This window comes from Passer domesticus, chromosome 10 (assembly GCF_036417665.1).
Source record: "Passer domesticus isolate bPasDom1 chromosome 10, bPasDom1.hap1, whole genome shotgun sequence".
NCBI lineage: Eukaryota > Metazoa > Chordata > Aves > Passeriformes > Passeridae > Passer > Passer domesticus.
The window spans coordinates 23,997,352-24,018,263 of NC_087483.1; the positions used below are offsets into that span (position 1 = coordinate 23,997,352).

Consider the following 20,912-nt stretch of genomic DNA (forward strand, 5'->3'; position numbering starts at 1 on the left):
CTGTAATAATGTTATGCTGGCAATGTAAAGAATCTTTTTGATCTTTAACCACACTTACAAAATGGCCTGATATTCTTAATGAGCAATGCAAAAATATCACAGGCAGAACTTATAATACAGTATCAAAAAAGTAGTATTTTGGAAAAGACACAGCCATTTAGTCAGTGAAACAGAGTAATTCTAATCTTATAGGAAGTAGTGTAATACTTTTGAAATATATATATATATATTTATATGTATATATAAAAACCAGTATCCTTTATTGTAGGGTTTTTCAAATTGCAGGTATCCAGAAAAACTCATTGTATTTACTTTTCCTTCTGTCTGTTCTTGATTGCTATACAGTCATTTTATTTCCCCTATACACTTTTTTCACTAGATAATGATTTCCACTGGGGAATTGTTTTCTTTGTATATGTGGCTTTATCATAAGATGTTTTTATTTTACACATACAAAGTTTATTTTACACACAAGCTGTGGAAATCAAAACTACCAGGGAACTGCTTGGTAGTATGAAATAGGCCACAGACGTCCAAGACTTATGAAAAACAACAGTAGGAATATATTACATACCAGTATTTTGACTATAGTCTTTCCCACCTACTTACGCTATGGATTTTAGCCTGGTTATGCCTCTTCTCAAGAATTTTTTAGTCCTCTAAGCATAAATTGTTTTGGCATTCATCCAGTGAGGCTGCACATGCACTGGTAGCTCATCTTGGCTACCTCTCTTGAATTTTTTTTTCCTTTTTAGGAAACCAAGCAGAAAGAACAGTGATTACTTTAAACAAATACAATATTGAGGAACCTCCTGAAATGACAGTAAAGATACAAAATTATGTTTCATTTTTAGAATAGCCTGCACATTCCTAATCCAATCATTCTGAAACATACATCTGGTTTGGAATGATAGGCAGGCTCATGGTTATTATGCTTGTAACTGGGATCTGCTACGTTGGGCACCAAACAAATTCCCTATTTACAGCAATTTCTGTATGTTATCATTAACAATTCATTCAAATGATAGGAAAAAAAGAAAAGCTCCTTCCTGGAAAAAAAATGAAGACAAAATGTGTGTTCTGGATTACATGAAGAGCAGTAAGATACCTAATTTACAGTTATTTCATTTACTTATGGAGAAAAAAAAAAATGAAGTTCCTGAGAATGTGTAAGTTTTCAGTAATGCCTGAAATATTTCAATAGACCTCTATAAGTGAAATACTCTTTAAAATTCACCTTTCAGACCAATTATTACCATGCAGTCTCACAGTCGTTTTACAGACCTAATTACAAATGCCTATCAAGTCAAAACCTCAAGCCAACACAAAAAAGGCAAAGAAATTTTATCCAACATACTTAGTAGATGTAATAGACATATACACCATTTCAGCAAAAATTGCTAAAAACTCAACTCCATGCAAAGTAAAATAAAACCCAGAGAGCTACCCCTGGAGCCTCTAAACAACTCCAAGTAAATTTGTGCTTCTTAACAATAATGGACTTTAAAAAAACACAAGAAAAATAGACTACTGAGTGCAATAAGATTGCTCACACCATTTTGAGGATTTAATTTCAATTATTGTATCATTCTTTTGTAGCAACAACAGGTCATTTTGCACAAATTACACATGTTGACAAAGTTCCATTTCCCTTTTATGCCCATACCCACTTCCACCCCGAGCCAAGGAGCTAAACTCCCATTCAGTTAAAGCTATTGTCAGTCAGGATGCATTCATTCATGGTAACAGCAGTTACATGGTGTGTAGGTGATGATGACGATGATTTACAAGCCATTATAATGTGGCCCCCATCTTTTATTGATATGATCAAAAGTATGAGACACCCACTGCTGTTCAAGCACTTTGTATCTTTCCTTGCATATGTACAGGGGTTTACCACGTCTGTGGAGGAAAAAAAAGGAAGAAGAAAATAAATAGTTAATATGCCAATTAAATTGAAAGATGCTTCATTACATAATCAACACAATACTCATACAACTTTTTTGCAGGGTAAACATGCATTTTTATTGGTGAGGGGGTTTCATTTTTGCTTCTGATAGGGTAGCTGCTGGGACTTCCCTTCCTTACACTGGATAGCAGAATCCAGAAATAATCACTTTTTTCCCCTCAGTCGTGTAGCTTGGAAGTTATGCTCTGTCCCTACACTGGAATCCAACTGCATTGTTTGATTAAAGGCCAGACAACAACATTGGGAGATAAGGGTTTCCCAACACAAAACAGAGTTAACCATAGTTGGGAATGGCAACATAGTAACCTGTCTGCTGGGTTCCTGGTATATAACTCAATGATCATGACTACACACCTCTAAGCCAAAAAATCCTCAAAAACCCAAGCCAATAAAAGTCAGTCCAAGTTGTAATAAATGGGGATTTTCCATTTTTCCACACAAGGAAGGTAGATATCTATTATTATCTGTTATTGCATGTTACAAGACAAAGTTGATCTACACAGAGGCACAAACAATGAAAGACAGCTGTAATGAAAACATTACCTAAGATCTCTGTCTTCTTCACCATGTGCATCGAGATAAACAGAACCCCAAAGGCAGAAACGATGGCCTCGTATGATGATGATTACAGACGCGTTAATCAAAAGGAATATTCCTGTCCCAGCTCCACAGTTTTGAGAATGCTGTAATGTTATGAGTGTAGAAAGGCAAAAGTGCAAAGATTATGTTAATAGCTGTCAACTTTGTAACAGAAGAAATTTAAAAAATAGTATTTTGTTTGCCTTCAAATAACATGCAGACATTATTGAATAAGAGACAGTTTGCAAAAGGACAGCCTGCCCCAAAATTCTCCAAACTAGAATTCAGTGTCTTGGGCTGCCATAGCACCACCTGCATATAAAAATGTTTCCCTGCTCAGCAAGGGAGGATATTTGTTACCATGTAAAAAACTGAATTACAAAAAATAAACAAAACCATTATGTACAATATTTTGAATTTGTTGTTGTATAGCAAACTGTATAGGATTACTAAATATTTTCCATAGATGGCAAAAACAGGAGAAAGTATTTAGAAAAACCTTTTTTACAACAGTCTCTATTGTTAAACATTTGCTTTCTCTATTCATATTCACAGATCTAGTCTATGGCTCTACAAATCTACAAATCTAATAAAAATTTTTTTAAACTAATTCTTGCTTTCTTGAATATGTCATTCATCTCTGTGACTAGCACAATCTCTATTCATCAATTCATTTAGCAATTAAAAAATGCACCCTTCCTATATGGTTTGATCACAACTAGAAGTTATAATCCCATCAACTACAACAATTAATTCATTATATGGATTTTTAATTCCTTTTTTAATAACATTGTTTTCATGAAGCTTGAAACCTTAAATGTAACTATAAATTCTATTGTAAATTTTGCCCACCCTTTACTCTTCCACCATATTAGCATTATGAGAAAGGTGAGTTCAAACAATTTCAAGACAGTCCAAAATCTCTCTGACATTTTATGCCCCATTTGTAAAGACCTCTCTAAGAAACTGCTCTCACAGTTTTGTGAAGTCCATATAGTTCCATAAATGTTCAATGGAAGAGAAAACCTATCAAAGCAAACCTTTATCATAGTATGAAAAACAATAATAGATGTCATCCAACTCAGGCTCCCAAAAGAACTTAGATATATGCTGACTAGAAAACTTTGCTACTGAAAAAGTCAAAGACCTTAGATCAGCACCTAAGTAGTTACAACAGTCTGTAGATCTTTAGTAGGTGGTCAGGTATCAGAAAATACTCAGATCAACCACAGACTGATTTTCTGTGTACTTGGAAAGCAAAGAAACAAACCAGAGGAAAATTAAAATAATATATGAACAACCCGAATGTAAACAAATTTCAGCTGGCTGTAATCAAAACCAAGTGTCAACATTACACACACTGGGTTTGTGAGACCTTCACAAAAAGGAGAAATAGGTTGCTATGCAAGTAAACTGCCCTCCAGAATCCAGTCTAGGTCCATCCCTCAGAAATAAGCACTAATAAACTCTATCACTGGGGGTTAGACTAGATGATCCTTAAGGGTTCCTTCCCACCCAAACTATTCTATGATTATATGAACACATTTTGAAAAGGAAACCATCAAAACTAAGCAATTGAGTTAAACAAATATCAATGAGTGTGAGATTCAATGACAGATTTTGAATTAACTCTCTCTTACCAGTACACATTCACAGTAGCTCTGTTGTTTACAGCACAGTCCTTTCAAGCATACAAAAGTACCACAAACTAAGCAAACAGCAGGATCTTTAGGAACCTTGGTACAAACAGAACAAGTTTTTCTGTGATAATACTGAAAAATGGTATTGTAATTCTCAGGCAGCTGAAGGAGGCGTGGCAAGTCCCACTTAGGTTCCTGGATAAGCAAAGCCTACAAATAAGGGAAGAATATATATCAGTCCAGTCAATTTTTTTAAAGCATTCGTATTTTCTAAAAAAAAAAAAAAAAAAAAAAGAGAATACCAAATAAAAGAAACATGCAGTTTAAAAATATCTCATTTCTTTTGCATTTCACAAAATTAGAAGTCAAATGTCACCTTGTAATAGTCACCTGCTCCTGGCTGATTACCCTCCCCAACTGCAATTACATTTCATCCTTTGTAACAGGTACAAAATAGGCACCAGACTTTTCCCAAGGATGTTTTCTACATGTGGCATATTTTAAGTGCTAAAACAAGAGGATTAAGAGTCACCTACAGGAAAGACTCTCACTCCCTGCACTAAGTTTGTTGGGCAGTATGAAGGTGTTGCTCCCAAACTCTGGCACTGACTATGAAAGCTGTCTCCCAGCAAAAATTCAGAATCAAATTTTCAAAAACAGAACTGAAGTTAATCTCTGTAAATGATAACTGAAGACATCTGCCCATTTTTCAAAACTGTATTGGACACACGCCATTAAGTTGTTACCAGAACTCACAATTTTTGATAAGAGAGGCACTACCTGTCTTAAATACTCCTTTGAAAAGCCTAACTCTTCTCATTTGCTCTTAAAAACACTGTCCAATTTTATGTTGGGGTGGTGGGGGGAGGTGGGTTTAAACAGAAATTTGTTTTCCTTCAAAGTAGTAATTTTTTTCTGCATTTATAACTGATGAGTATAGTGGTCAGATGGGATCTTTTTTGCAAGGTCCAAATTTTTTTTAAGAGCACATGACCTTGAAACCTAAATTAAAAAAAAAAAAAAAAAAAAAGAAATACTGCATTTATACCTGGTTACTTTCCAAACATGGGAAGAATGCTATTAATTTCACTGCAATCTATAATATCTAACAGATTAGCAGGAACTGTATTTTGAGATTAATCTGGGAATTCACATGTGTTCTGATTCCTGTTTTTAGCCAATTCAAGCCACATCCACTTACCAATATTTCCCATTACAATTTCTCTCTCACTTACAATTCATATTCTCTGATCCTTAGCCAAAGCAACAGTGTATGTGCATAACACATCAAGCAATAAATAGCTGCTTCCATATCAGGACTGTTTTGGAAAAAATAACTTTGCTCCATACCTTTACTTGATCAGGATGTCTGCCTGCAAATGAAGCCAGTTCTGAGCACCACTGTGATGTCATGTCAAATGCTGGCACTGGCCAATCAAGACAAGAGGCACTGGTGAACTGATGAGCTGACTGAAAAGATGGTAACAGACCCAGGCAGCTTGCAAGAACGGTGAATTCTTCATCTTCCTTTTTGGGCATGAAATCAGAGAGGTTTAGATTAATACCTAGACTCTTAATTTTTAAATAGTTTATTAAAAATATATCCATTTCAATTAAAAAGTATTCTAGTATTAGGATGCAAATAGTCATGCTTAGCAACACAGGAAGGTTCAATTTCAGGAGATAACTTCAAACTGGACTCTTGAAACAAAAAAACTGTCATAAAAAAAACCCCAAACCAACTAACCAACCAACCAAATTTAAAACCTCAAGCCAAACCAAACCCCACAAACAAAACATAACTCCCCCATAAAAACCACAAATCCAAAAAACAAAAACAAAACAAGAAAGCCCCAAACTCCACAATATTTTTTTTTTCTGTTTAGCACCCCAAACTAGCTAACAGCTGTTTTACAAAGGAGATGATGTTGAGGCAAGGCAAAGAGGGAGCTGACCTGCAGTAAACTCTAATTAAATTAGTCGTGGAACTCAAAACATAATTGTCTGCTGATGCAGATTCTCTGAGAATGAAGTATTAAGAGGCATTAAGAAAATCAGTACTGAATTCCATTGTGTGTGGAATTACACCATCTCTGCAAATGCTGGATGAGTTTTAAAAGTATGTTGGTATTTTACAAGACAATCACCTATGACCTAATTAAATAAGCATGACTTTGCTGAAGTTTAAGAATATAATACAATTTTTTGAAAACTGCAGTGCTGTAATATATGATTAAAAAAAATCTTAGGATAGAAAATGTATACCATGAAAAACACACCTTCAAGTTCTAGTTTTTGATCTCTAGCTTTTATATGGAAATGTTTGAGTGTGCCCCTCATTCTGTACCTGACAACTAGGCAAATCCCCTCCAAAGAGATGGTGTTGAAGAAGGCTTGTGATCCTGAGGAAAGGCAGGCAGAACTGCTGCAGATAGCACTCTACAGAATCCGGATTTACCTAGACAGGAGGAAGATGTTACTAAATTCTGTCCCAGGTAAATTATCCCCTAAATATGGAAAGTCCAATATGAACCAAGTATTTTTTAAAGCATATTATATAAATGACTGCATCAAACACACATTCCAAAGGCCAGCATTTCACTAATAATCTCAAATACCTCTGTAGGTTTTCTTCCCCCTCAACAAACAGGTTTTCAACTTAAATACTCGCTTTTTCAAGTTTCTGAAAGGACTTTTGTAGTTATGATTAAAACCCATATACATGATTAAAACCTGTAATTATAAGAAGTATTTGTGCCACTTTCTCAATGTGGCACTGACCACATCAGATATTATTAAAAGAGGCAGAGGCATTTGCAGAGGCAAACTGTCCCAAAGGGATATGCTTTGATCTAGAAAATAAAGAGCTGTACTGTAAGTCTTTAGCAAGATCAGAGAAAAATCATTATAACAATGAGGCAAAAAGACTTCAAGGGGACATGCTGGATAAATTTTCCAGAAATCTGCCAGTACCACTGAGAATTCTTCAGTCTCTTCTTCTTCATATATCTTCCCCTTAGACAGTTCACTAATCACATGACCCAGCAATACTTCCCAAGATTTTTCTCCACTGGATGTATTCTGCAAATAAGAAAAGAAATCCAAAAAGAACTGGTTATAAAAAGGAGAAAATGTTTCTGTAATAGCAACAGCGATGAAGAATATTTCCTTTTGATCAACATGTGAATTTTGACCTACAAAGATACATAGTGCTTAAAAAATTTAAAAACGAATATTTAATTTTACAGAAAGGGACTGCATTTAGCTCAACAATGAAATATGAATTGCTACTTGAATTACATATGTTCTAAACTGAGTGCTTTATGAAAGCCGTTGTATAATGTTTGCATTTCACGTTTTCTCTGTGAGTATATAAATGTTTACTTTAAAACTAGAAAGAATCACTTCATAGATACATCTTGTTCCAACAGAATTTTAATTCTAATACAAGATTTTTTTTTTTAAAAAGTAATTTTCAAAAACATATCAACCAGAATGAATGACAAACACTTGCTATGTATTTTAAGTTAAAGTGAAGCTATCAGAAAGTACAAAGTTGTATTTGGAATGAACAATGTCTACTACAGATGGAAAATATATTTAGGGTAAAGAATAAACAGCCACTTAGCTTTGTGCCATAGTAATTACATTTAAAGGCAACACAGAAAGCTTTAAGAAATAGAAGGAAATTCTCTCGTAATTATTTTTCCAAGCCAGAATAAATTCTGCCCTGGAAAAAGATGATTAGAGATGAATTTTGAGTTCTGTTAGTATATTATCAACACAACAAACAAGGGAGTGGAACATTACTCTGATTCTTTAAAGACACCAAATACTTCAGACCATAGTGAGATATATAATTAATCAGTTTGTTTCTTTAGTGCATTTTGACATCAACTTTCATTCTCCATTTTAGATGGGGTCTTCACCTTTCATACTGGGACCACACACTTACTGTTTATGCTTAATAGTCAAAGAACCAGAAAGCAACACACACTTAATTCAGCAGCTACGACAAACCTTCTTTCCATGTTATTCCTGGAAGTTTACTCCACAGGCACTTACAGTGTGCTTCCTATTATCTTTGCACACCTTGTGAAGATGAGGGTGAATCTGGGTTTCAAAAGTACAATACCCACCTCTCAGCCCTCGTGAGAAATTAAACTCTTCATGTTGTTTGATCATTTGACATAAATATAGAGCAAAGTTTTCAGCCCATGCTTAATGTCTGGAATAGCAAACTGTGATAGATTCACTTGGCATTATCCATAGACAAAAGTTAAGTGAGGTGTCATCTGTGTAGTCATCCCAGGACTAAAATGTCTATCTTACCAGAAGTGAAGAAAAAGCCAACCTGAACCATATGTTTTTAACCACTGGGGCTTAAAGAAGCTTTAAACAAAGAGCTTGGGTTTCTAAATTAAAAACCAGCTTCCCTTGTGCTGCATGAGGATGAGGGATAGGCTCAAGATGAGAAGGGCAGCCAAAGGGCTGGGAGAGAGGAACAGGGAGCTGTGTGATTACCACTGGCCAATCCTGAGTGCTTTAAACTGAAAAATTATGTATCACCTGAGAACCACTTAACTATACAATGAAAAAACCCAATCCTAGCAACAACCTCAAGCAAATGTCTTTGTATTTCTAAGACAAACACATTATATTGAAATAAGGGCTGGATAGGGACCTAACAAAATGAAGTACTGTCCAGTGATCCCAATGTAAAAAAAAGTCTCATAGTAGCAGGCCAGCAGATAATTTGTCCTTAAGACCTTGGAATTCTGACTGACCACTATGACAAATTTAAGTTACACGTGAAAAGGCAGGTCATGCTTCTCACTCTTTATTTCATTTTACATCTAAGGCCCAGCTGTTGTATAAAGGGGCAATACCCATTTCTTCTCCTGGTCCCAATACTTGTATCCTTTCCTTTGGTCTGACACTGGTATTCTTCTGACCTTCTGGGAAAACCAATCTATGGAGCAAAAAGTTAACTGAAGGATTAAATGAATGTTGGTGCTGGTGCAGAGAACTTTGGCGGCAACTGGCATTCAATCAGCTGAACTCAAATAGAAAGATGCATTGTCACTTGTAAATACTACCAAAAGTCAAGGAAACAATAGTGACAAATTTCCTTCTCTGTCTCTTCATCACATGAGCACTCCCGACCACATAGTGAGAGAAATTTATATAGCTAGCCACAAATAGCACAAGCAAGTTGGAAAAGTCAAGAGGGTTTTTTCCTCCAACAAGGCTGCCTGCTTTTCCTGTAGAGAAATGCATCAGATCAGTGCCCATAGTTTATATAGGAAGACTTCAATTTCACAGGAAGGAAAGCTGCCTTTACTGATTACAATCACTGCAACAAAGTAGAGACTGAAACTATAAAGACACAGATTGTGAAACTTTTGAGTCTCATCATGTACAAAAACCTGCAGAAATTGCATACACAGAAACAAATTACTGGATTTTGAAGCAGAAGCAAATTATTACATGCAAAGCAGAAGTATCTATTACATTCATACTAGAAATACTTAAGCAGAATTTCATAAATGTTTTAATAAACTAACCAACCTTTTTGAGAGCTCCCGACTCTTTCCATGCCATCCTATCTTCAGCACTGCATTTAACAGAAAGTGCTGCCAAGGCTTGAGTATACAATAAAGTGAAAAGCACTTTTATAATGCAGGTGAAGTGTTCTGTAAAACAAAAAAAAAGTAATTTTTAAACATGTGATGGTTTTAGCAAATATAATGATTACAGAGTCTGTAGTTATGGAAATAATAATTCTGAAATGAAAAGCAAAGTGCCAAAGAACAGCCCCTCAAAACATACAAAACAACATATATTTACTGGCCTTCAGAAATGACTTGGCAGCCATAATGAACAGAACAAGTACAGGGCAAGTAATTTTCTACTTGTTCCATATTTTCATCTTAGTCCTGGTTAGCAGTGACTTCATCTAGTGGCCTTGTGATAATACAAGATTGTATTTTGCTCAAAGGTTACGTAAGTTAAGCTACTGATTACTGTAGATGTAAGCAAATGCATATCCTACCATCTCTTCTGGCTCCCATCAGGGGTGACACTCATACAGATATTGCAAGAATTAAATTTTCAAAAAAATCACCACAAGAACATCTAACATATCAGTTTCTAACCCTTCACTTCCACAGATATGGATTCTGCCATAAAACACTTGCTGCAAAACACTCTTGAGTGAGTACCCATTTACTGCAGCTCACATGCATACAGAAGGAAGGCAGAAGGCAGACTGGCATTTACTGCAGCTTCAAAGATCTTTATGATTTTTTTTAATATTTAAAGGACTACTATTTCCTACAGCTAGGCTGCAGGAGAAAGGTTTTGAAACGTTTTTGGGGACGCTAGCAACAGAAGCAAAATAAGACTTCCTAAAATGGAAACAGAAAAAAAAAAGATCATTCATTGAAATGAAGACATTGAAGCAGTCTTTTTTATCTTTTTACTTTAGGCTCTATTTCCAGTCCCAAATTATCTAGTTTGTTTTTAAATCTAGGCAGATCAAAGAAGTTTCTGTCATCACTTACACCATTCCTTAAGCATAAACATAACTAATATATATCTTAAAAAATGTAGACAAAAATGAGGGGTTTAAGAAGTCCTCTCAGGCTTTGAAGTCAAGCAAAACAATTTACATAAGCACCTCACAAAAACTGGGTTAAATTCATTTTCTTCCCAAAGGATTTAAGCGAGTTTCATATGTGAAAATGAGGAGGTCAGGAAAATGAAATACCTTGCTTCTCCTTTCCTGCATCTAATATCAAAACCCACTACTAGATTATAAAATATACACAGCTAAGACTTGAGTACATAATTTGTGAAATAACAATTGTTTGTCTATGTAACAAATGTTTACAAATCAATGCAGATATGGATTTTGAAACTTTTTAATGTCTCTGAGTATAATCTTACATATCAACTATAAGCACAATTTAAACATCTAAAAGATCATTTCTTATTATGCAATTTAAAATTAACTTTTCTGTATTATGTTCCTAGCTTGTGTTAAACATGACAATGAATGGTCCTACACTACATCTGCCCCTTCCAGAGCAGGCAGAATTATAATGAGACTTCCTCTTCCCATCTCCCCAAGAGGAGGATTTACCAGATCCCACTAGACCTTGAGGCCATATTTTTTATCTCTGCTGAAACCTCCATTCTCTTAGCAATCCTGTCCCTGAGGAATAACAGCAAGCAAGCTTGCAGGAAATTTTCTGGGACGGAAATCTACAAGATGAAACCACACACATTCAGAGAACTGTAAAAATTACTTCTTTGGCAATTTTTAAGAGTTTGTAACATAGTTACAACAGTTAAGAGTTTGTAACCATAGCTAGAACTGAGCTCAGGTCCTGAGCTCCCCCCCTCAGCAGCAGATAGAAGCAGTACAAACCAATTTCACACTGAAAGCATGAATGAATGTCCCTGCATGCCGGGCAGCAAAGGCAACAGCACCAGCCTGCCACAGCCTGCTCCAACTTGTAGCTCTGCTCAGGTGATTGCAGTGCTAAACACTGGGTGTCTTTGCACATTTAAAAAAGTCTGATTTTTGCTAAACAGAATTACTCTTTGTCCTTAATACTAATTGTTCAATTCACCAGAAATATGTCTATCTAACATAATATGTTTCAATTAAATTAATTCTCTTGTATTTACTTACATGTATGTGACTCATAAATTACTATGAATTACATTTTTGGAGAATCCACAGTTGGACAAAAACTGCACACTCCCACATCTGGGTCACCCTTAAGAAGTCCTGAATTCCGCACAAACTTCTTTTTTTTTTTCCCTTTAGGAAAATATCTCAGGAGCAGCTCAGAGGCCACATGTTGTGTAATGAGCACTAAGGCTTTTTTATAGTCATAGAAACACCCCATGGGAAATATACTAAAACATCAGTCACTGCATCAATTATCACTTCATTACTATGTTATCTCTTTAAATGCCATATATTTGACAGCTGTAGGTACCTGTAAAGCTAGAGCTGTTGCATTCTTGTCTACTGCAAGGAGCAACTTTATTTGACTTCCTGCAGTGTGCTTGTGGGGGCTGTGTGCTGTTTTCCTGCTGCCCCCTGAGGCAGGCTGTGCTTTTGCTACATCATCTTTTCAATTTTATAATTCTAAAGCGTGCAAATATGTGTAGCAAACCACTGAGCAAAGTTCTGCACTGAAATACATTTAGGTCTCCTGCCCCTAATCTGATAGTCTGACAGTCTGAAAGTATTATTACTATGGCTAGGCCAATCTAATCAAAACAGATTAATCCAGAACTTTTGTAATTATTTTTGAATAATACTGAGAAATGCTCTTATATTCCTATTTTTAAAACCTTTTGGAATCAAATAATTTTAAAGCATCTCGTCCCATTATATGCATACCCTTAAAAACTAAGTTTAAATAGGAAACACTTCTGGAACTCTAATTGTAATATTAGCACAAGAAATGTGCAGATAAATAAGCATATTACCAATAACACAAATCATTTCAACATAAAATTAGATTATATACCCTATGATGGAAAGAATCCACAAAGAGAACCAGATGCACAATTAAGGACATAGGGCTTTTTTTACTAAATTTAGAAGATCTTTGTATAAATAACCTTTGAAAAACATTCTTCTTGATCAAAAGCTTGAACCCTTCTTTGAAAACACAGCTCCAGAACAAAGGGAGACAGCACTGAACTTCAGATAATCCATGAAAGGTATATTAAAGTTCCAAGATACAGATAAATATTTGAGCTTCCACATTGAAACTAGATCATATTCAAGCTGATTACATCCATACTATATTTAGTCAAGATCCTTGCACACACCCTGGGGTTTAGACACTCTCTATCAGTATGCTACTTTTTACATCCAGTGCAATGCAGAAAGTGAAATCACTAGAAGCTATCTGGTGGTGGGAAAATAAAACTTTTTACAATTGATGGTAACAAGAAACAATATCCAATTTCAATTAAATGACTCCAGCATCCAAAAACTGTGTCACAGAAAGAACTGGTGGGGGCGAGGGGGGTACTGAATTCAATTTACAAATACAGATTTAGGTTTTGATAACCACCAAGCCATTTGGTACACACACCATCATTTGCTATTTCTGTAAGAAAAGAGCTGGAAGCAAAATCTTTGTTTTGCATGGAGTCCCAATTCACAACATCATGAACACTCCATCCTCTGTAGAACAACTGCCACAGAATTGAACCAGAAAAATCCTATGTGGATTATTATGCATTTAGCCCTCTACAATTTCAAAAATTTCAAACAAAATGCTAAACATTTGAAGCCTTTAAAAGTTCTACCCATGTCCTAGTGTGAAATTCAAAAGAAAAAAGAAGTTTCACAAATGGTTTTAGTATCCTAAACACAGTGTTTGTTTTGCTTGCTACACTACACAGAGGTACACATTATCAGTCTCATTGCCTTCTCTACAAATTGGTTAATGCTTGTAAATGCTCTGACCTCCACCACAAAGTTTCTTCTGTAGCAGTCTTCTTTCTTTCTGATAGGTTCAGATCAATTTTCTCTTTTGAATGAAGAGGCTGAACCGTAATGACATTTTTATTGCTTTAATCTATGTCAGATTGAAAAAGATACCAACACCCATCCAATAGTTAATAGGGAAGTTAATGCAATTCCCAGTCTGAATTTAAAATTAACAGTTAATAGGGAAGTTAATACAATTGCCATCTGAAGGGCAAGAGATGAGATTTTGAGTCCTCTTTAAAGAGCACTCCCTATTTTTAAAAAAACACATGGTGTAAACAAAAAGGATTTTAAGTACAAATTTGGAAAAAAGATGTCATATTTGATGAAGGGCACAATGTAACTTAAGTCTATTGTTAAAGGAATATACTGGAAATATCTGTCAGCACACACAGGCATCAGACTCCTGTGTGTCCCAGTGCACAGCTCCTGCACCCCATGACTAGGGCACAGCAGTACAGACAATTCAGGGAGCAGTAAGGTCAAACAGAGATTTTGCTCACCCCTGTTGCTGACCTTGTGCTTACCATGAGACATTTCACAAGCCACTTTACCTTAGTTATACCTCAGCCCTCTACAAAGAATTAATAATATTGAATTTGACTCTGTGACCTACACACCCATTGTGTAAAAGTACTAAACAAATTGGTTAGGACTTATTTTTGTGAACACCACTCTACACCTCCAAACAAAGAATTATGAAAGACTTTCTCTTCATTCTGCCTAACCATTTTGATGAAACAAAAATTAGGAAGATAAATGGCAATTTATTTCCAATTTAATGCTTCACAGATTTGAAATAGATACATTTATTTTCTATCTGCCACTTGCCATTTCCCTCTCAACTTCAACCTACAATAAACTTAAGAGCAAAGACAACACATGCTGCTGATATGAGGCATTTCACAGAATTCTCCACAGAATGCCTTACTATTAACTGAATGCTGTCTTTTCTAGAATAAAATATACTTTCTTAAATGGTGGTATTCAATGCTTGGGTATTGACTACAAAGACACTACTGGTTTGTACTTTAACACTTCCCTGAATTTCAGATGTTAGTCTCATTAAACTTTTATTTGCTGTTTTTATACTGGTTTGATTGAGTCCTTCCAATAGAGTCAATTTAAGTTAAACTGTCGTTAGAAAAAAAGTACATTTTTGACAATAGTCTTCCTATGCAAAATATTTTACTCTTTTTAGTATTTTCATATTCTAATAATCTTTGGATATACTTAATCCATAAGCATTTGATGATACTTTTCCTACCTAAATGATTCTATGATTTTAAGTGTATTGAATTGAAAAAGCAAACCCACAATGTTAACGGATACACAGAGGGTCACTTTAGCTGAATTTAAACATTCAATACTGAGGACTGAACACCTCTCCTGGGGAAACAGTTTCTACTAAGGTGTATGAATCAAGAGCAGAATAGTTCCTGAATTTACCTATTCAAAAAATACCCAAACTGAGCAGATATCAAAACTGCCACACAGATCCCATGGGAGATATTCTGTTCAATGTCAATGAAACAGTAAAGTGACATTTGCTTTGTTTGTCCCCATTTTCAAATAAAGGTACAATTACAAATAATCAAGCCAGAGACCAGATGGTCTGAACCCCTATTCTGGAACATACATTACCTATTAGAAAGAGGAACCAGGTTCAGCTGTTCCTTTTACACAGAAAAAGAAATTTAGGTTTTAAGACAGTTTTGATTTTAGTAACAAAATATTTAATTTTTTAATATTTATTCATAATTATACTGTATGCTGTCTCTATTGAAATTGCTGCATTACAGCAATTATTATCTTCATATATGAACTCTTACATAAGACTGCTGCAATTTAAACTCTGAAATTCAAATTGAATTACAATCTTCCAAATTTTTTACCCTTAGGCACTCAGTTCAACTTGAAGTATTGAGCTGTCCCTCTAAGCAAAAGATGAAGGTCAAACAAAGGACACTTTTCTTTCAGCAGAAATACTTAATGGTTTCCACTCAGCTCTTGTATCTTTAATGAATATTTGACTGATAAGGTAAAAAGACAGGGAACACAGATAAACCTGTCAACTCAGAACAAAAACTTCTGTTCAGTGCCACCTTTTGTAGATAAGGCAGAAACATTATTTTAGACTACACAGCAGATCAGCTATGATTCACCATCCTGCAAACCATCATGAAAGCAGCCTCATCTACATAATAATTTAAATATATATATTTTTGTAACATACCTCTGTGCAATGGTTGAGGCATGGTTAAAATCTGGATAAGCAAAAGGGATGAGACATCTCTGTAAAGCACAGGAACCTCTGGCAGTTCTTCACTTACCAGCCTGGAAATAAAACCAAAAGAAAATCACTCTTGATACTACGAACCCATTTTCATATCTTATTTTGTATTTATTTTAAATAGTACTACATTTGCTATCAAGCTTACAGAAGCCTAATACCTGACAATTTGCCAAATGACCTCAATTTTAGAATGGATCTCAATTCAAAAATTTAATATTACTCATATAACAACTCATGAGGAAATTACCATTTGGGTACCTGATTGTGTTGAAATGTTTTAAAACATTCAAAACTGCCTGAACTCATGATGTCTATGTAGAGAGTCAAGGAATATTCAAACAGTTGAACTGGTTTCCAAAGCGTGGCATTTCACATGAATACATGTAACCAGGCTGTAACAACAAGGAATCCTCAAAATACATTTAAAGTTACAGGGAATGCTGCTATTGTAAAACAGAGACCTTAGAAAAGCTATTGTTTTCCTTCATGCAAAGAAATGAAGGCTCAAGCAGCCATGACAGGTGGGATTATGCAATCTTACAGTCTTTATGAAACTCCCTGGATGTCTAGAAGGAAGCAAATAAGCACAGAGATAGTACAAACTTTTCAACTATACAGATTTACTGATGCAACATCATCCTGTTTTCCTACACCAAAAAGCAAAAAATGCTTGCAGATATGAGGTAGTTTCTAGCTTTGTGTAGCAATATTCAACAAAATTCCAACCACCAGTATTCTTCAGGTTCAACAGCTTAGTAAAATGGCAAAAAAAAAAAAAGAAATCAAATGGTGCAAAATAATTCTTCCCAGTTTTAACTGAAATGGGGCGTGATGTAGATCTCAAGCAGGAGCAGCTTGAGATAAAATATGATACACACCCTCCCTGTGAGCCCTCCCCTTCTGCCACACACACAGGTGCACGAGCTGGGTGGGTTCTTACTGCCCGTGGCAAGCAGTGGTGCTGGGGATCCGCGCTGCAGGAGCCACACTGTGAACTCCTGCTCTGCTGACCCTGAGCCTCCCCTGCAAAGCTGTCCTCTACCAAGGGCCACCAGTGCTGCAAAGGAACCAGTCTATGGACTGCAGAAGGCTGCCCACGTGTGGTGGGATGTGGATGCATGCATGGGATTTTAGTGCCCTCTAACACCTTTGGGGATTCAACCAGTTCATCATCTCCGAGGCCCATAAACATGATCATGCTTTTGAAAAAAGACTACATAATTACTGATTTCCTGAAAACTCAGGTATCTCTGTACAGAAGGCACTTCCAGGAGTCATCTGTGATATGAGTTTTAACACATGAAAGCAGTCATACAAGAGGAGGATTAAAAGAACACTTACAGTCACATGGCTGACTGATCTTGCAAAATGAAGGGAGAGAAAACATGGTCTAACTGGTCCTTTTGAATTAATGAACCCAGACAGCTACAGAATAAACACCATCTATAACCCTTCTGCTATAATCAATCATTTAATAAAATTAATGCTTCAAAGCACTGTAATATACATAAATATATACATACATACATATATATATATGTGTGTGTGTGTGTGTGTGTGTGTGCCCCCTAAATAAATCCCAAATATTCTAAAAGTCAGTATATTGAATTCTAAAGAAGACAATGGGGGAAAAAAATTTGTATCACACTGCCAAATCTAATTTTCAAAATTATACCGGCCATGAAAATATTCACCTCACTATGTCTCTGTAATTCTACTTTCATCTACAGCTAGTTCTACTTTATGATCTACAACACTGAATTTTAAAACAACCCACATTATGTAAGGACTTTAAAATCATGGATATCCCTTAAATTACTTCTCATCTTTAATTCTTAATTTATACATACTTGGGAAATTTATATAGACTTTATATATACTTGGGAAAAATTTAATTTGAAGTAACATTAAAAAAATCTGACTCCCTCTGGTCACATTTAGCTGAACACTTCTTTCTGACAGAGGTATCAGTATTGTTTAATAGTCATGTAACAATTAGGTCAAATACCACTTCTGTCAAAATGATTTTATTTTATATATATATATATATATATATATATATATATATATATATTCATACACAGAATACTATAATTGATTTGCATCAACATCACACATAAATGACCTCATTTGCACATGCAGGACCAACTGAATTACTTTCTTAATTTATTCAGTTCATAAGAATTGAGAAGCACAGCTACATTAAATGTCAGGGGTTTAGATAAGCTGCTTTTGCTTACATCAAGTACTGCAGCACATGAAGCACTTAAAAACTGCTCTGTCATTTGTTAAGAGCCTCAGAAAATTCTTCATTATGAAAATGGAACTGAAATTACAAAATGTGTTCAGAAATATGTTTTATGGAAATTTTCCATTTCTGTTAATCCCTAACACATATATGCAAGCTTGATAAATCTGACTACAAAAACTTTTGCCACAGAAGCACTTAATAAAAAGAAGGCAAGTACAACAGCAAATAGGACCAAAGTAATATCAAATTATTAAAATGTGTAACAGTTGTACACTGAATCAAGTTTTAAAAGGGAGTTGGTGGTGAAAATAAGCTATACAGTACAAAATGAACATATCCTAAAATGAAAAATGTAAACCTCAGCTTTTCCTATGGAAATGACCTCTCCTCCAGCCCAAGGTAATTGGGCTGCACCTCTCTGTGCCAAAACCAGGGCTGCCTATCACCTGACAGCTGAGAAACTCTGCCTCTGTATTCTGCATCCTCCTCCTAAGAATTGTTATGCAGGAGTCATTTCTTTGGGAATGGATACAGAGAAATGGGAAATTCTGTTGTACTTTGAAATAAGCAGCATTTTGCTTCTGGTGCTTCCTTATATTTATGCTCCCCATTCCCTCTTCTCTCAACCAGAGACACTTAAAAGTTTTTGGATGATGCTAACTGCAACTAATTATAAAGGTAGAAATTCAGTAAGTAAAGGAGAGGTTCTGAGCCTCACATCTCTTTGAACTGTCAGACACAGAAAATTTGAGATACAGGGATATAGGTACACCTAAACTAAGGCTCCAACTAGGGCAAACTTATATTTTTGCTTGATAAGAAGCAAAGCACACAAATCCCATATGGCAGAGAGGTCAAACTAATACACAGCTTCTGATATTCACTGCAAGAGAGCAGAATTCTACTATTCATTCTGGCTGCACCTTAGGATATAATCACAATTTCATATTTGCTCTTCATTGTGTCACAGCAGATTTTACAGCAGGTCAGTTTCTCATTATACATTCACTGACAGTACTAGCACTGGGCATGTCCTGTTCTCTTTTACCACGGTGCCCCCAGCAGTCCCTTGTCACCCGTTCCCAAACTTATTCAATTTCAGCTTTTTAAAACATGGATTTGATGCTTGACTTTGCTCATGCAGCCCACCCAAGTTACATCAGCACAACCAAAGAAGATGGTGAGCTATAGTGCAGGGGAAGGAAGAAACAGCCAAGAGCAAATACTCCAAAGCTGGCACTACTGTGAAAACCTATGTACTGTAGCATGTCCTAAGAGACAGCAGTTTCAGGCAGCATTTCTGTTGTATGGAATAGAGCACATAAGTCCTGCTGCAGCACGTGTATGTACAGACCACCTCTCGCATAGACCTTAACTTAACTAATGTCCCACCATCCTACTCTCTCTGTCTTGGACTATCTTCATAACAACTGTGAGTTTTTTCCCCATTTCACAACAGTTTCTGTGATGGAGATGTGACTTAAGAAGTCATGCACAGCTATGCACAGCTGCTCAGTCCTATCCCTGAGCTGCAGTTTGTTGCCCCAGTATGACACCATAAACAGTCTCCGAAGTGATCTAGCTTAGAATGAAACATCAGCAAAACACTGCAGAAAAAATAACCCAGCATTTCAGTTTATCATGCAGTTCCTCCCTCCAAGTGCTTCTACTGCAAAGATTCTTAATGTTTTCTCAATCCATTCTTTGCTGATATATTCTGTCTGTCAAAATAGACACAAAAATTTCAGCCTTCATAAGTGATTTAAATTTTAAAAAACATGTAGTTTTCATTTCATGTTTGTTGTTCCTGAAACTGTGACTATTTGGACTAGTCCATTAAATTCACATCTGGGTTTAGTAATTATTGCCTCCAGCTGCTCCTTGCCTGCCCCCTGCCAGAAGCTATTATTTCCCCTTTGCACCACAATAATTGTTTATTTGATCACTATTGAAACCAGATCTGCCCCAGAAGAACAATTTGCTTAAGTACAGCCCGTGGGACCAAGCGTACATTGAATTTTGCAACATAAACTGCAGCGGAGAAATAATTACTAAACCATTCACAGTTCACCAGACTTAGCTTCTTCTTTTTCCCCCTCATCTTCCAAACAGCTCAAGTTATTTAGGCCCTTTATGATAGGCTATCTTCTTGCTCAAGATTTCCTTATTTCTACTTAACCTTGCTTGAGCTTCTCCCTATCGTTGCTTTCAGTTGCCATTTTCAGCTACAAGGAGATCTAAAGGCAATTGTAGAAGACACTGGACAAAACCGGTGGTTTTGGGAAGTACAGTGAAGCAATTCTGTGAGACTCTTTACAAGTTACTGTGATCAGTTCTCCCAGACACAGGAAATCTAAGGCATTATTTAAGAAGTATGACAGCTGAGTTGTAGAAAACGAGGATAAAAATTGTGGGTTCTACATCTGGGTAGTTCTATTTGTAAATATTTATGTATATTTAAAGAAAATAGCTATAATTAAATGAGAATGAGAATACAATGTAATGGGGACTTGTATTCCACAGATTTTTGCATGTGTGGGGTTTTTTTTCTTTCCATTTTGAAAATTATCCTTTTAAATAAATGAAGATTAAACTAGCTTCTTTAGAAAAATGCTTTTAACTGAAATAATAATTGAAAATGAAAA

The 20,912-nt window shown here is 35.7% G+C and overlaps 1 protein-coding gene across 4 annotated transcripts in view; it reads right to left on the reverse strand.

Annotated features, from left to right (window-relative positions):
- Positions 1-1,545: 1,545 nt before the first annotated feature.
- The window catches only part of UBR3 (ubiquitin protein ligase E3 component n-recognin 3), a 101,450-nt gene continuing 82,083 nt past the window's right edge, over positions 1,546-20,912 (reverse strand). For all 4 annotated transcript variants that reach the window (XM_064434503.1, XM_064434504.1, XM_064434507.1 and 1 more), the window contains exons 32-39: positions 15,957-16,057; positions 9,760-9,884; positions 7,162-7,269; positions 6,536-6,646; positions 5,539-5,715; positions 4,189-4,398; positions 2,513-2,652; positions 1,546-1,902 (exon numbers count right to left, since the gene is read on the reverse strand). In XM_064434503.1, coding sequence (XP_064290573.1) covers positions 1,785-1,902; positions 2,513-2,652; positions 4,189-4,398; positions 5,539-5,715; positions 6,536-6,646; positions 7,162-7,269; positions 9,760-9,884; positions 15,957-16,057 — 1,090 coding nt within the window. In that variant the 3' untranslated portion in view covers positions 1,546-1,784. The remainder of the gene's footprint in view (positions 1,903-2,512; positions 2,653-4,188; positions 4,399-5,538; positions 5,716-6,535; positions 6,647-7,161; positions 7,270-9,759; positions 9,885-15,956; positions 16,058-20,912) is intronic.